Source organism: Macaca thibetana, chromosome 6, assembly GCF_024542745.1.
Source record: "Macaca thibetana thibetana isolate TM-01 chromosome 6, ASM2454274v1, whole genome shotgun sequence".
Lineage (NCBI taxonomy): Eukaryota > Metazoa > Chordata > Mammalia > Primates > Cercopithecidae > Macaca > Macaca thibetana.
This window is the reverse complement of record NC_065583.1, coordinates 54,695,614-54,710,261: the sequence shown is the minus strand read 5'-3', so window position 1 is coordinate 54,710,261 and position 14,648 is coordinate 54,695,614. Positions and strand designations below refer to the sequence as shown.

Genomic DNA, 14,648 nt, shown 5'->3' with positions numbered 1-14,648 from the left:
AGAGGGTTCTCATATATCCCTGTCTCCCCCTGCCCCCACAGTCCCCTCTACTGTCAGCAGCCCACACCAGAGTGGTACACGTGTCACTAGCAATGAACCTACCTTGACACATCGTCACCAAAGTTCATAGCTTACATTAGAGCTAACTCTTGTGTTGAACATTCTATGGGTTTTGATAAACGTATAATGACATGAATCCACTATTATAGTGCAGACTGGTTTCACTGCCCTAAAAATCCTCTGTGCTCCACCTTTTCAGCCTTCCCTCCCTGCTAACTCTCTGACTTAATAGACAAATCTGGTGTCAAGAGGAAACAAGGGCTTTACTCATAATTTTTTTTTCCATCTTCTCCCTTCTGAAGCACATCTAGTTTCTTGGAAAGGCTGGGTATTGGCAAAGAATCCCTCAGCTCTGTGTGTGCATAGGTTCATACCAATGAGCAAATGAAAGAAAGTACTTCAGAGGCAGGAGGGAAGCCAGGTGCAATGGTCTGAATGTTTGTGTCTCCCAAAATTCATACATTGAAATCCTAACCCTCAAGGTGATGGTATTAGGAAGTGGGGCCTTTGGGAGGTGATCAGGTCAGGAGGATGGAGCACCCATGACTGACAGTTGTGCCCTTACAAAAGAGACTCCAGAGAACTAGCTCTTCCCATCTACCACATGAGGACATAGTCAGAAGTTGGCAGTCTGCAACCAAGGAAGAGGACCCTCAATAGAACCCAACTATGTCGGCACCCTGACCTCGGACTTCCAGCCTCCAGGACTGTGAGAAATACATTTCTGTTGTTTCTATACCACTCAGTTTATGGTATTTCGTTATAGTAGCCAGAATGGACTAGGACACCAGGTGTGGTGGAAAGAATGTGGGCTTTGGAGACAGACCTGGATTCTTCTTTAATTTTTTTTTTTTTTTTGAGATGGAGTCTCACTCTGTTGCCCAGGCTGGAGTGCAATGGCATGATCTTGGCTCACTGCAACCTCAGCCTCCTGTTTTCAAGTGATTCTCCTGCCTTAGCATCTCAAATACCTGGGATAACAGGCACACACCACCACGCCCAGCTAACTTTTGTGTTTTCGGTAGAGACGGGGTTTCATCATATTGGTCAGACTGGTCTCAAACTTCTGACCTCAGGTGATCCACCCGCCTCAGACTTCCAAAGTGCTGGGATAACAGGGGTGAGCCACCGTGCCTGGACCACCTGGATTATTCTTTTGCCTTCTCCGCTTACTAGTCCTGAGGCTGAAAGTATTTAAGATCAATGAAGAGTGACTTAGGTCTGAGTTGCAGCTTCCTTATCTATAGAATAGGATAATATCTGCTATGAGAAGGATACCTGAGACATTGAAATAAGATGATTATATAAAGTGTATACAAGCACAACATAACTTCCTTCTCACATATCCATCACAGTGTAAATCTATCCCCCTAATTCTATAAAACTAGATTGCAAAGAATATTGCATGTAATATTTTTCCTTTGCCTCAGAAATGGGTAAACAAAATTTAAGAAGAAGAAAACTCCAGGGTGTGAACATCTTGATAAACATAGATGGACTCACATGAATTAATGCCACTGGACTGGAATCAAAATCTGTGCCTATTCTGGAAAGTAAAATTATTTGCACAAACAGGCATAGCAGGTCTCATTCAGTGAATAAACAACCACTGATCTCCCTGTGCCTAACTGAAGATACTTCTCTCTGCTCAGTTGTTTACAACTGATCATTAGGCGGTGTGAGGGATTAGCTATAATCATGTATTGTTCACAATATTTCACACATTATTCATTTAAAACTATGTATTCTTTCTTTGGAGTTAAAAGTCAGTTGTCGACACCTAAAACTGAAGATGCTTGTGGAGGGCTGGCAGGAGCCCCCAGCAGGGAGCATTATGCGTATTCTGTAACTCTGCTTCTGAAATCTGCACCAGGGCTTCTGCAATTTCTGTTTCCCTTCGGCTCAACCAGGTGCCTTGTACCCAACACAGGGCAATTCCTGAGAGCTAATTGTGCCTTGTTATTTCAGCAGGACTTAGGATAAAGGTGATTACCAGCTGTAGTTATTCAGCGACATTTCACTTCTCCTCTCTCAGACTCTCCTTTACAAAGCTTTCTGCCAGCAGCCCATGACACCTTCACCTCCACCACCCCAACTCCCGTGGAATAACTTCTAATTGTCTGCCTTTCAAAGAAGTGAACTCCATAGCTGTCAACATTTGCTGTACTAATTGTTTGTACATTTGGAGTTAGCTGAAAGGGTCCGGAATCTTGCAAGATGATCTGTCTCTTTTGTTAACGTCCTCTTATTCTTGGCCCAGATGTGCTTAAGGAAAACCTGGCTGAATTTCCTCTCCTATTTGAGAACACCTAGGGATGAATCGGTGAAGACCACAGTTTTCTTCCTGGCCCCAACAGGCTATTCCTTTGAAGGGTATGTCATTCACAAAATGCTAATGTTTGTTAATTCTGCATAGTGAATATACACCTGTTTGTTATATTATTCTTTGTCCTCTTCTGTATTTTTTAAAACATAGATTAAAATGAACATGTTATATGAAGCAATTCTTGGTGTTTTGCATCTTTGTGTCTCTGCTCATAGAAGTCCTCGCAAAGACGAAGAGGGCTGCTATCAAGGTGGACAGAGGTCCTCTTGAGAATGTGGGTTCTCATTTGTATCCAACCCAAGTTCACGGCAAGGATCAGAATCATTGAAAATAATAGAATCAGGTCATGTAATTCTTTTTATACACAGAACTGGATTTTCCCTCCAAATTAATCCTTTACCAGCAGTAGATGGGCTGAAAACACAGACACTGAACAGTTAGCTCACTTCCATCTGGCACGGCCATGTGAACACTTCGGTTGGCTTGCTTTTTTAATGAAGTGATTTTTAATGAAGCAAGCTGTGAATTTAATGGATACCTTCAAACAGCTTCTTTGTATCTAAGCTTTAAGTAACAAAGCAACTGCCAAATTAGCCACCAAAACAAGAAACAAATTCGAGACTGGACGACTGCAGGGTCAAGGATTGCTGGGGTGTGGTCATCAGACATGTCATCTCCACTGCTGGCACAATGTATGGTTCCACGAGTACACGTGGAGGCAGGTGGCCCGAGGGATGGCCTGCTCAGCGACCTTGTCAGAGGTCAAGAAAGTGCTTAGCTGACACTAAAGCATACTCAGGTGCAAGATGTTATAATTGTACTCTCACCACCGTACATGCTGGTACACCGCCTCTTAGAGGTTCATTTCCCTTGTGATTTTGAAACAATCATTTCAGCTCACTTATAATGTGGGCACAATGGGAAGGAGATCATTAGGTTTGGTCTATAATACCCTGAAAGGAAGATGAAGTGTTGGTAGAAAGAAATGCACAGGGTATTAGAGAACTCTTTTAAAGGTGAGAAAAGTCACCCAGTCCTGGAACCTCAACTGTAAATGCAGGAAGGAATGCAAGATGGTGGAGGGCTGGGTGTGTGCAAGCAAAAGGCAAGGCCTGGGGAACTGGAGAGAGCATGTCCCACCCAAAGGCATTCAAATTCCTCAATAAAAGTACTGATCCAATACAATGCACTTATGACATGCTATGATACTGGTCCAACTAACTTACTCACTAGGCTGCGTTAATGGGTTAGAATGAACAAAGGGGCTTGTCTGCCTTCATGTAAAGAATGGAGTGGGGTCCTCATGCCTATAAATCTTCTTGAAGCACTTTATATCCCTTATGACATAATTGCCTAATTATCCCAATGCCACAAGTGTTTGCTGATGAAAGTGAATACTCTGAAACCAAAACTCGTATTTTTACTTCAATGAATATTAAAACCAAACCAAACTAACTATAATAAGAGTCCGGCAATGTCCCCACCTAAGTCTCATGTGTGTACATATATGTGCATGTGTATATATATATAAAATCTCTATATAATCTATCTGTATATATTAGGAGCTAAGTGAATTCTTGAATCTATTAAATAGCAAGTGCCAAGGTACAAAGTAGTTTCTTCATATCTCTTCAACTCTGCTCCCCATGGTATACCTGGAGATTACGCTGAATCCTGGGCACACTTTAAAACCATTGTCCTCCAGTGACTTCATAAAAAAGATTAATAAATAAATAAGTTTGAAAAAAAATCCTTAATCCTCATCTCCCTAGCTTTATATCTCATTATTCTGGGTAACTGCTATGTGTGAAAACATGCTCAGTTTCAATTTAGCTAAACCTCTGACTCACAGGGAACAGCTTTTAAATTGTTCATACAATTCTTAACAATCAACTGGTTGTGTGTAAAGGAAATAGGAATACGGAAACTTAATCACTTCCACTGTGAAAAATCACTGTGTCTCCCTGATCAGAGGAAAATCAGATCCTAGAAGGCCTTTCCTCCAGATTCCCACTATTTCCTGGCTGTTTCATTTAAATCACAACATTGTTGAGCTGATCTATAACTTCATGAGTTTTCCAGGCAAGGGTGGATGTTATGAATACATGTCTTAGGAAAGCCTAGTGGCAAATATTCCATCACTAGAAACTGATGTTATAAGCATGCTATTTGCTCGTCGTAAGATGGGCTTCCTTGGCAAACTGGTCAATCAGAAATGCATTAATGGCAAGAGGCTGGAGTCAAAGCACATATTTCAGGGGAACAAGTCATGGTATGTTTATGTGTGTTACATTTGCTCTTCCTTTTTGCTATCTTTTTGCTATCTACATTTTGAATGCTTTTCTTTCAAGCTTTGTGTGATTGGACACAGACCTTATGAGATTTGCATTAGTTGGACTTTATCAGAAATTCATCCACATCTGACTAATATAGATGATTGCAATGTAGTGCTCTTGGGTTGAAACTAGGTCTTGTTATACTGGCTTACCTTGCACCAAGAAAATATGAATAATGATCCAGTAGAATGTAGTAAATAGATATCTACTAACCATGAAAGGATTCACCAATATTTAGGGTAAAAGAGACTAAAAGATTTAGACTGGCCATGTAGGTAGGTAGGTAAGGTAGGTAAAGTAGGTAGAGAGGTAAGTAGACACACACAGTCAACTCACTGAGGTCTAATTATACGTCATACAATATATCCATTTCAAGTGTAGAATACACATTTTTTGAACAATAACTTTTAGTCTTAAATAGAGACCAGAAGATGTCATGGAGAGCTCTTTGCTCACCCTCTTTCACAGGGAAGCTCAGAGAAGTTGAACCAACCCACACAGATGGCCAGTGGCTAAGTGAGGAGGGCATGCCCAGTTTGGAGGTTCCAATGAAAATCAGCCCATTGATTTGCCATCATGAGTAGAAACTCACCCTTATGGGCAGAAAAAAAGACTTCACATAGCAGCCAGTGTATATACAACAGCCCTGGGTTCCTGCCCAGTTAAAAATGAACATCCAACTGTGGGCTGCAGAGATAAGAAAAGGAAGTGAAGAAATGTCTTAGGAATGGTGGCATGAAGGGGGATGAACAGTTATGCAGAACGAAGGACTGAGAGGGTTTATTGACAACTGGAAGTCTGAGGTGTTAAAAGTAATTCCAACCAACGTTAGCGTTTAGATGCTGACAAATAAAATTTATAAATGACTTTTTAAACTGCCTCCTCGAGCAACAAGAGCTGTTATTGTCACATCGATTTTGAAATTAAATGTTATGGAATTTCCTTGCTTTAATGAGAAGGCAGATCCAACTGGTAAACAAAGTAATGATTAAGCAATTAAAACAGTAAAACTGAGAAATAAAGTAACACTACTCCTAATCCTTAACCCAAATAGGCAGGTTTTGCTGATTTGCTTAAAAAAAAGATGCATGTTTATCTTGAGGTGAAAGTATTGAGAAGAGATGCTCACTAGGAATAAACTGTCCTCTGATAAGAGGGGAAAAGTCAATTAGTAATGTCATTTGTTTAAAACTCTGCCTGCACCTGGTTCTCATTTGTCCTCCAGCTGAGAAACCAAAGACAACTTCTTTTTATTGCTTGTGGTCAAACAGCAAGTTCATTTCGCCATGGGATGATCAAACGGCCAGCCTCCCCCAGCTTGGGAAGGTTTGCCTTTCACTTTCAACTTGTTCAATCATCATTAACTCTGAAAATTGTCACATTCCATTTGTGCAATGAAAATTTCATCACTGGTGACCGTTTGGGTGAAGTTTTTGTAGGCGAGGCCCTAAATCTTGTAGAGCACCTCACACATTCTCAAGGTCATTTGCCTTGTTTCCTTGTTTAATGACAGTTGCCTAAGATCCAGGAATGAGTCTGTGACCTGACATCAGCAACTCTGAAGACCCCTGTGTGTGGGTACATGTTACCCTCTCTGAGACTGAGAGAGATCATTGGGTGATTTGCCACATGGATTTCATCTGAGAAAAATTAGGGTATGTACATGCATGTGTGCATGTGGCCCAGGATCAAAATACACAAATACACACACACCCTACTTTGTTATATATTATGTGCATATACACTGAGATTTTTACCGGGGAAGTGCTAGTTAAAAAGATTGCTGGATGGAGTCTATTTCAAAGCAGGGCTTTCTCACTCTGGGAAACCAGCTTCCCTGCAATATCAAACTGGGGAGGTTCCACAAAGTTTCTGGAAAGGAGAAATAAGCTTCTTTTTACTTTTGCCATTAGGCTTGAGAAATCTTCAACTCCTTTGTTTATTATTTAATTATATTTCCCCCTCTGCAGATAAGTTCTAAAATGTTAAATCCCAATGAATCTGGCACAAGGCCAAATTCCCCACAGGCCCTTTCTGAATATGAATTTCTGAAAGTGGATGTCAAGTGGCAAGATGGCTAAATTAAGAGGTCACTAGATCCCGACTCTTAAGCAAAGCATGGAGTGTACTGGGGAAAGTCAAATAAGTTTTGTGACATTTGCCAAGTAAGTCATAATAGCTAAAACAGGCCCCGGTTATAGGTCTTGATTTAATTTTCAAGGTCAAACCCAAGAGAATGTATATACAGAGCTACAGAGCTCTCTAGCATCTTAAGCCTGGGCACTAATACACTTATTAAATAGTCCACAAGAAGCACTTCTTGATTTCCAGCACTAGTTTTCATTCCAGGGCTTCACTGAGTTAGCTGCTGAAACAAGGAAGTTAGGAGCAGGTCTGAATCATAGACACAATGTCTTGGCTCCCTTTAGCTATCTCTGGCTCATAATATATTAAAATATTTACTGTTGCCAATATCCAACTTTTTTTTTTTTTTGAGGTGGAGTATTGCTCTGTCGCCCAGGCTGGAGTGCAGTGGCGTGATCTGGGCTCACTGCAAGCCCCACCACCTGGGTTCATGTCATTCTCCTGCCTCAGCCTCCTGAGTAGCTGGGACTACAGGCACCCACCACCACGCCCGGCTAAGTTTTTTGTATTTTTACTAGAGACAGAGTTTCACCATGTTAGCCAGGATGGTCTTGATCTCCTAACCTCATGATACGCCTGCCTCAGCCTCCCAAAGTGGCGGAATTACAGGCGTGAGCCACCACACCTGGCCAAGAGTTCAACAATATTAGGTTATTGGCTGAAGGAAATTTGTGTGTAATTTCCCAAGTGAGATATTTTTATTGAAACACTTGCATATGTGCCCTGTATTCTTTTAAGTGTTTTATAATATTAATTCCTTTAATCCTTATAGTAATTCCAAGAGGTAAAGTAACAAACCCGAGATCACAGAACCCAGGACGTCTAGGTCTATATCCATTAAACTACAGAGCTATACTTTTTCATGAAGACTTCTCAGGATATGCAACCCAAATGCCCATTTATCTGCTGCTTCAAGTTGGGCAGATGGTGTGCAAACAGAAAGATGTTTGATCTGTTTGTTCCATTTCACAGGGATTGAAAAATGGAGATCAAGTCTCTAAACTGGCTGTTTCTCCTTATACTGATTTCTTCTACTTTCCTTCTACTGATGGATCCCAAGTGAGCTAGCAAGCTCTCCCTTCTCCGTGTCTGCTTACATCTCTCTTTCTCAGACACACACACACACACACACACGCACACACACTCACATAGCTATTACCGTGCTTCAGTAAAGCTGTAAAGCTGTACAGGGCTTGGGATCCAGGCATAAAAACAGACATCATTTGCTCATTAGAGCTAAGTTTTCAGGACGTGCCCCACTTACTGACCTCCACTAACGGCCTGGGTTTGCGCTCGACTGCAAACCTGAAGTGGCAGAGTTCACAGTAGCTGGTGTTTGAGGATGACAGCCAGTGCTCCAGGCAGCTCCGATGAATTGTCCCCAAGGTCCCTGTACATTCACATGGAGAGAGCAAGTCCTCTTGGCTGCTGCCCTCATGGCAGATCCTGCACATCGGCCGGTCATTGAAGGGGCTGCAAGAGAAGGAGGGGCACCTGCTGGTCACAGGGCTGGAAACCTCCACCAAGTGGATGGCCCTCTAGCTCTTGTCCTTTGGGCCCTCTGCAGAGGCAGCTGTTTTAGGACCTCTTAGATCTACACTTGACCTTGGCAGTGGGGCAAATGGTTCTGGGTACTCTAGAGCACTTGGGTCATCTACTTGTGACAACACAAAGAAATAGGGGATTGTCAATATCAAAGTAGCTGGGTGTGGCCCAGGATCAAAAGTGAGTGAAAACAAGCAATGGATATTTTTGCCTTGAATATAGATGTAGTTCAGGTCAACTACTAATCCAAAAATCAGAACCATCCTTCATCATTAATAAGAGAAATTGTTTGAAATGACAAATGGAATCTTTTGGACCAAACCAGGACACGTTTGTATACCCTGAGGTTCTTTTCATTTCTCTTTTCAATAGGGTGGGAAAATGAGAGGAGGGAAGTTAGCCAGCAACCAACCCTGCAGCCACTACACAGAACTGCAGTCTGAGCCACAGCACAAAGCTGAGTGGTGGATTGTCCTTTGAGCTTTCACAGAATGCTCTATGGGATGCCAAAGACACCAAACTGAAAGCTAGTAATGAGTATGTCCTACTGAGATAGCCTCAGTCTAGAGTTCTGCCTTTAATTTGGAAAAACCACTCCTACACATTTCATGAAGGCAGCGTAGTGTAGTTAGCGGTTCATGGTGCAGGGCTGGGTGGCTGGGTTCAAACCTTAACTCTGCTGTCTATCACCTGGATAACTTTGGGCAAGTAACTTCACCTCCCCGTATTTTAGTCTCCTTATCTCTAAAATGGAAACAAAAATGGTGCCTTCCTCATATGGTGACAGTGAGCATGTGAAAAGATAGCCCAGACTGGAAACTTAGAATAGGGACCAGCACACAGCAAATGCTTACTTAATGCTAGCTACTGTCTCTCAAGGAAAATCTCGGGCCAGAGAAAATCAAATAACTTGGCCCTTATCATGTAAGTCAGTGGCCAATGGAAAGATCACACTAAGATGGCCTCACTTCTTGGGAGGTACCCTGCCCTGGGAGAGGACCATGCCTCTCTGATGAATGTCTTATGTTGCTTCTGCTGTTCTTCATTAGGCAATAGATTTTAAAATGTGTCCTCATGATATGTGACAATCCTAGGACCAGCCTCTTTACCTGCCCTCCCTTACCTCTCTGTATGCCCCCCAAAGATGACAGTGACCAGGCACATGCCCCTTCATCCTCCTGAACACTATCTTTGGTCCAAATGGAAACAGCCATGGAAGAACTGCTATTTCCCAAAGGCCTTTCCGAGAATGATCCTGGGAATGAGTGAAGGCCAAAAGGAGATTGAAAAAGGAAAGGATCTTCCTCCCACTAGCCTGAAAGGCCTACTTGTGCCCAGGAGTGGGAAAAGAAAGTTGACAGGTTTTTTTCAACTCATGATTCTGGGCTTCCTTCATTTACATTGAGCCTATAAAACTCTGAAACCTGGTTTACAGTACTGCATGGTGGGAGAGCAGGTAAAAATACCTGACAGACAGACAGACAGACACATACACACACAAACGGAGGCTCACAGGTCTCAGCCACGTCAACCATAGCCTGCTCTTCCTGATCAAGTGAGCTGTTTGATGCCTGCAAGGGTGAGTGGGGCACATCAGTCACACAATCTCAGTTCACAAAGGACCAAAGATAGTCACTGCCTCATCCTGAGTCCTAACCAATTGTTAAAAGTTCTCCAAGAGTCAGAAAATTACATATTAAATGCTTTTCTATTTTTCCCTTTGCACTAGCAGCACAGATTTTAAATGGGGGGCATATGGGCAATGTTCACAACATGCATCAGAGTGTGATTCCATGTTTGGGGGCCACCATGCCCAGGGTGGGATGCCACTGGTAGTCCTGCTGTGGGCACATGGATCTGTGGGCCTGTGTCTACACCAGAGGGGTTGACTGATCACTCAGACAGAGGTAAGAGAATAAGGTGTGAATGACTGGTCCTGTGTTAGAGGTCAGAAGTGTCAGCACTGACACCAGGGGGCAAGTTCAATGTTGACCCACCTTCTAAGTGCACAGGTTAGAAGTTCCACTTACCCATTCTGAGAAAAAGCTGGAGAAGCCAAGGAGTTCCTATTAGCCTGGAAGCCCATAGCTCCCTATCCAACAAGAGCACAAGAGGAGACAAAGTGCTGGTCAGGATAAGTGGTCTCCAAGCTGCTCAGAGTCTGCTCTCTGGCTTTAGTTCATCACTTGGGAAGGCTCAGGAGGTTTTCACAATAGCACTTCATAGGGCAGAGTGTGTGTGAAGGGTCAGGGATGGGGGACCATTGAGGCTGAAGGAGGGGACAGCAGAAGAGACCTCCAAGTGATGAGAAGATACATGCCCAGGAAGTAGCCCTGGACAGCGCTTCCATCAGGCAATGCCAGTCCACATGCACACCAAGAATGTCACTTCAAAAGTTTTGCCCACAAATCCAATCACTTTGACTCAGTTGCCTGAAATCAGATACCTTCTTAATCCTGTTCCAATAGGACTACCTTTGTTACCTACTGGAGACAACAAGAGAGCAATTACATAACAATGTCAAAATAAAAACCCCATATCTTGTGGGCTCCTTCCCCTCCTGGCTCTTTGTAAGTATGACTTTAAGAGGAAATCTCGATAAGGTGAATTTTAGCTTTATATTCTATTGCTATAGAAACGGCAATGACAGAACTCGTGTAGTCTTTTTTTTTTCCCAGCACCTCCTCTCACCTGACACAAAGACCTGAGCACTAATTACATTCCTGTTAGCATTTTCCATCTGACAAAGAGTTCTCTGGATCAATTACAGATTCATTTATTTTAATTGTGGTACTACCTCTGGGTGGCAAGAGTCCGCACTACTGTTGACAGCAGCTGCCCGTCCTTGGCTGAAACTTGCATGACATACTGCGGCTGCCCATTCACTAGGCTGCCACAATCCTCCACCGTCTTCACCACGGGCGCAGCTGAGCTGGTGCAGTCTGGCAGGACTTCGGGCAGGTGACTGCAGCGGCTGGTTGTCATGGTAACAGACAGCAATTACTCTGCTAATGGCTTCCACATTCATACAGGATTTCCATCTAAGAGAGATCAGAAAACAGTTTACTTTGGCAGGGTGGTTAATAGAAAATGGAGAATTATGGGCCACCAACATCATCATCATGTCATTATTTAATATAAATAACAGGGGTAGCCTAGATGTGGCACATTATCTTGTTACCATTTAATACAAGTGTGCACACACATACACACACACACACAGAGCCCACAAGAAACAGCAGATATGGTATGAACAAGACAGCAAGCATGTTGGTGTATATAAACATTTAGGAGCCCTGCTTTCCACGAGGGGACAGAATGATGATTCTGAGGCCCAGATCTGAAGAGAAGATAAGCAGTTCCCTGCTGTGTGCCAGAGAAGCAATAAGTCTTTGTTGACAGTCTCTAAAAGTTACTAAAATCATTACTAAAAACATTCACAACTATTTTTTCTGGTAAGCAATTTATTCTCCATGCAGTTTCATTCTGAGATACTAAGATAAAAAGAGAGAGAAAGAAGGAAGAAAAATAAAAGTGAATTTGGCCAAGTATTAATAGCACGTTCTAGGACAATATTTGCCAAACACGAATCACGCAATGACTGTACCACCTTTTGACTTTTGTCATATCTGTTGCATAATAAAATTTTCTACTCAATACATCTTGAAATTAACTTCCTTTAAAAATGGAACCTATTTTAGTTTTGTCTTCCAGTTATTCATAAAATGAGTTTAATGAGCTTTTATTTTCTAATGAACGTGACAATAAATACATTAGCACCATGTCTTGTTTGTGTACTACCTAAAATGCAGACGTACATGCATCATTATAGAGAAACACATAGGAGAACGTAAGAAAGTAATGAATGAGATCTCTATCACCAATTAAACATAATCCATTACTAATAAGGGCCTTACCTCCTAGGCACATGGTTTATCATATAAACCGCAAGGAATTCTGCTCGCCATCTGTGTGGTGCAGGCTTGGGTCATGACCTCAAGTTCAAAGCAGTCAGACCCACTTGAGTGAGGAACCCCACTGGATTCAATAATAGGTTCGCAAATGACACATAAGAAATACACGTTTTTGCCGGGCGCGGTGGCTCACGCCTGTAATCCCAGCACTTTGGGAGGCCAAGGCAGGCAGATCACGAGGTCAGGAGATCGAGACCATCCTGGCTAACACGGTGAAACCCCGTCTCTACTAAAAATACAAAAAATTAGCCAGGCGTGGTGGTGCGTGCCTGTAGTCCCAGCTACTCGGAGGCTGAGGCAGGAGAATGGCGTGAACCCAGGAGGCGGAGCTTTCAGTGAGCCGAGATGGTGCCACTGCACTCCAGCCTGGGCGACAAATTGAGACTCCGTCTCAAAAAAAAAAAAAAAAAAAAAAAGAAATACAGGTTTTTACAGAAACTTGAAGGAAGAATTCTGTCCAAAGGTGATATGACACAGTTTCATGGCTAGGAGTGCTAGCCTGTTCACCTCAAGCTCCTGGGCTCGACATGGCCTGGGCTCAGTAGACAGCAGCAGGATTAGTTGATGGACTGAGCTCACATCAATAACCCATTTAGGTGGTCAAGGCTCAGACTTAAATAAATGAAATATCTTGTCATTTGCACAACCCCAAACCCCAAGAGCATTCCTGTAATTCCGCAAGGGGTTGTTTTCTCCCAGATATTTGTCTCTACTTCTTACATTTTCCTTGACCCCTGTGGTTCTGGAAAACAGGATCTTCCCAACTTCAGAACAATGTGCATCAACTGTATGTTCTCAGGGCAAGAATGCAGTGTTTCCTGATGAAACTGACAGTTTCCCTCCCGACAAGCACATGTCAAGCAGGCTCGACTGTCCAAAACAATCGGACATGACTGTCATCCCTTCCTTGCTGCCGAGGTGTCTGGCTGACCTTGCACCAGCAGCCTCCCTTTCCCACCCTCATTGGCTGCCTGGAGTCCTCTCATGGTCTGCGTCTGCCCTTGCCCAGCAGCCCTTCTGAATCCACAGTGGGGAGACGGCTGTGGACTCCAGTCCTTGTCTGAGACCTGATGTGGGGGCACAGGCAGGGGCTGCCCCACTCATGCCATTTTCATGAGCAGCAATACTGAACATTCAGCACAGTCAGTTAGTTGGTATAGGGTATAGTTTTGCTTCTTAAATAGGATTTTTTGCTTTTTTAAAAAAAATCACAGTGCAATTAGTATACGGTATGTTATAAAAACTATGGAAGAACACAAAGAAGACAGAAAAAGTCACTCATAATCCCACCATTCGGATAACCCCAGTGAAGTTTTTGGGTAGATATCTTTTTATATTTTTGAAAGGGTTGGCAGGGTGGAGTTGATTTGTGACTGGGGCCAGACAGTTGTTTTGTTTTGTTTTTAAAAACTGAGTTATGGTAGCTTTCAGATCGAAAAACAAAGAGATGTTAAAAGACCGTCCTCTTCTAAAACTGTGCATAACTCCTCTCCTCTGGCCTGCCCTTACAAAACTCCATTGACATAATTTTAAATTCTCATAATGCTTCACAGTCACAAAGTGTAACTTCCTGGCACAACTCTCTTGCTTCACAAGGCAGCCATAGATTAAGAGCCAGGGGTGTGTTGGCAGGAAAAGCAGACACAGTGACCTTGCCGCATGGAATCATTATGTCTAGAAGAACTCTGAGAGTCTATTCTCGGGTTTTGCATAACTCCAGCTCAGAGGGCCAAATACTCCCTCCCTATACTTGATGGAACTGGAAGATGGTAAGGAGGGGGTGCACAGAGTAAATAATGGGACCCAGGGCTGCCAGTAGTTAAGCTACCCTCAGTGAATTGCCTGTCACCCAGGCACATAATAGCCCCAAGTTCACACACTTGTAACCTAGATTAAGTCCTCGTCAAAGGAAGTAGTTCTAAATGTGTGACCTAAATCCACAATAAAATGCCCTTAAAAATATTCTAGAAGCAGAGCTTCCCTTAAATTCATTTTATATATGTAATTTCACTTCTGGATGATTTCATTTCTTCTTTCACAGGTAAAAGGGATATTATCTACCATCTGATCAGTTTATTCCATTCATAGTGGGTGCTGGGCACTGAGTTTAGCATAAAAGAACAAAAGGAACCTCACCTTGCCTTCTTCTACAAGCAAGCCCTGGCTCTTTCTCTTGTGCCATATCTGCAGAACCCTGCATTCAAGATCCTCTAAGCCCTAGTTCAATTTAGGACCTAACTAAAATGATAGTGCAGTTCAGCA

At 42.8% G+C, this 14,648-nt stretch overlaps 1 protein-coding gene across 4 annotated transcripts in view; it reads right to left on the bottom strand.

Annotated features, from left to right (window-relative positions):
* MARCHF3 (membrane associated ring-CH-type finger 3) overlaps nucleotides 1-14,648 on the bottom strand; it is a 177,217-nt gene that overhangs the window by 26,368 nt on the left and 136,201 nt on the right. For 3 of the 4 annotated variants that reach the window (XM_050795763.1, XM_050795762.1, XM_050795764.1), the window contains 2 exons: nucleotides 11,210-11,453; nucleotides 8,136-8,340 (listed from right to left, as the gene is read on the bottom strand). In XM_050795763.1, coding sequence (XP_050651720.1) covers nucleotides 8,136-8,340; nucleotides 11,210-11,397 — 393 coding nt within the window. In that variant the 5' untranslated portion in view covers nucleotides 11,398-11,453. The other variant, XM_050795765.1, reaches the window with a different exon arrangement.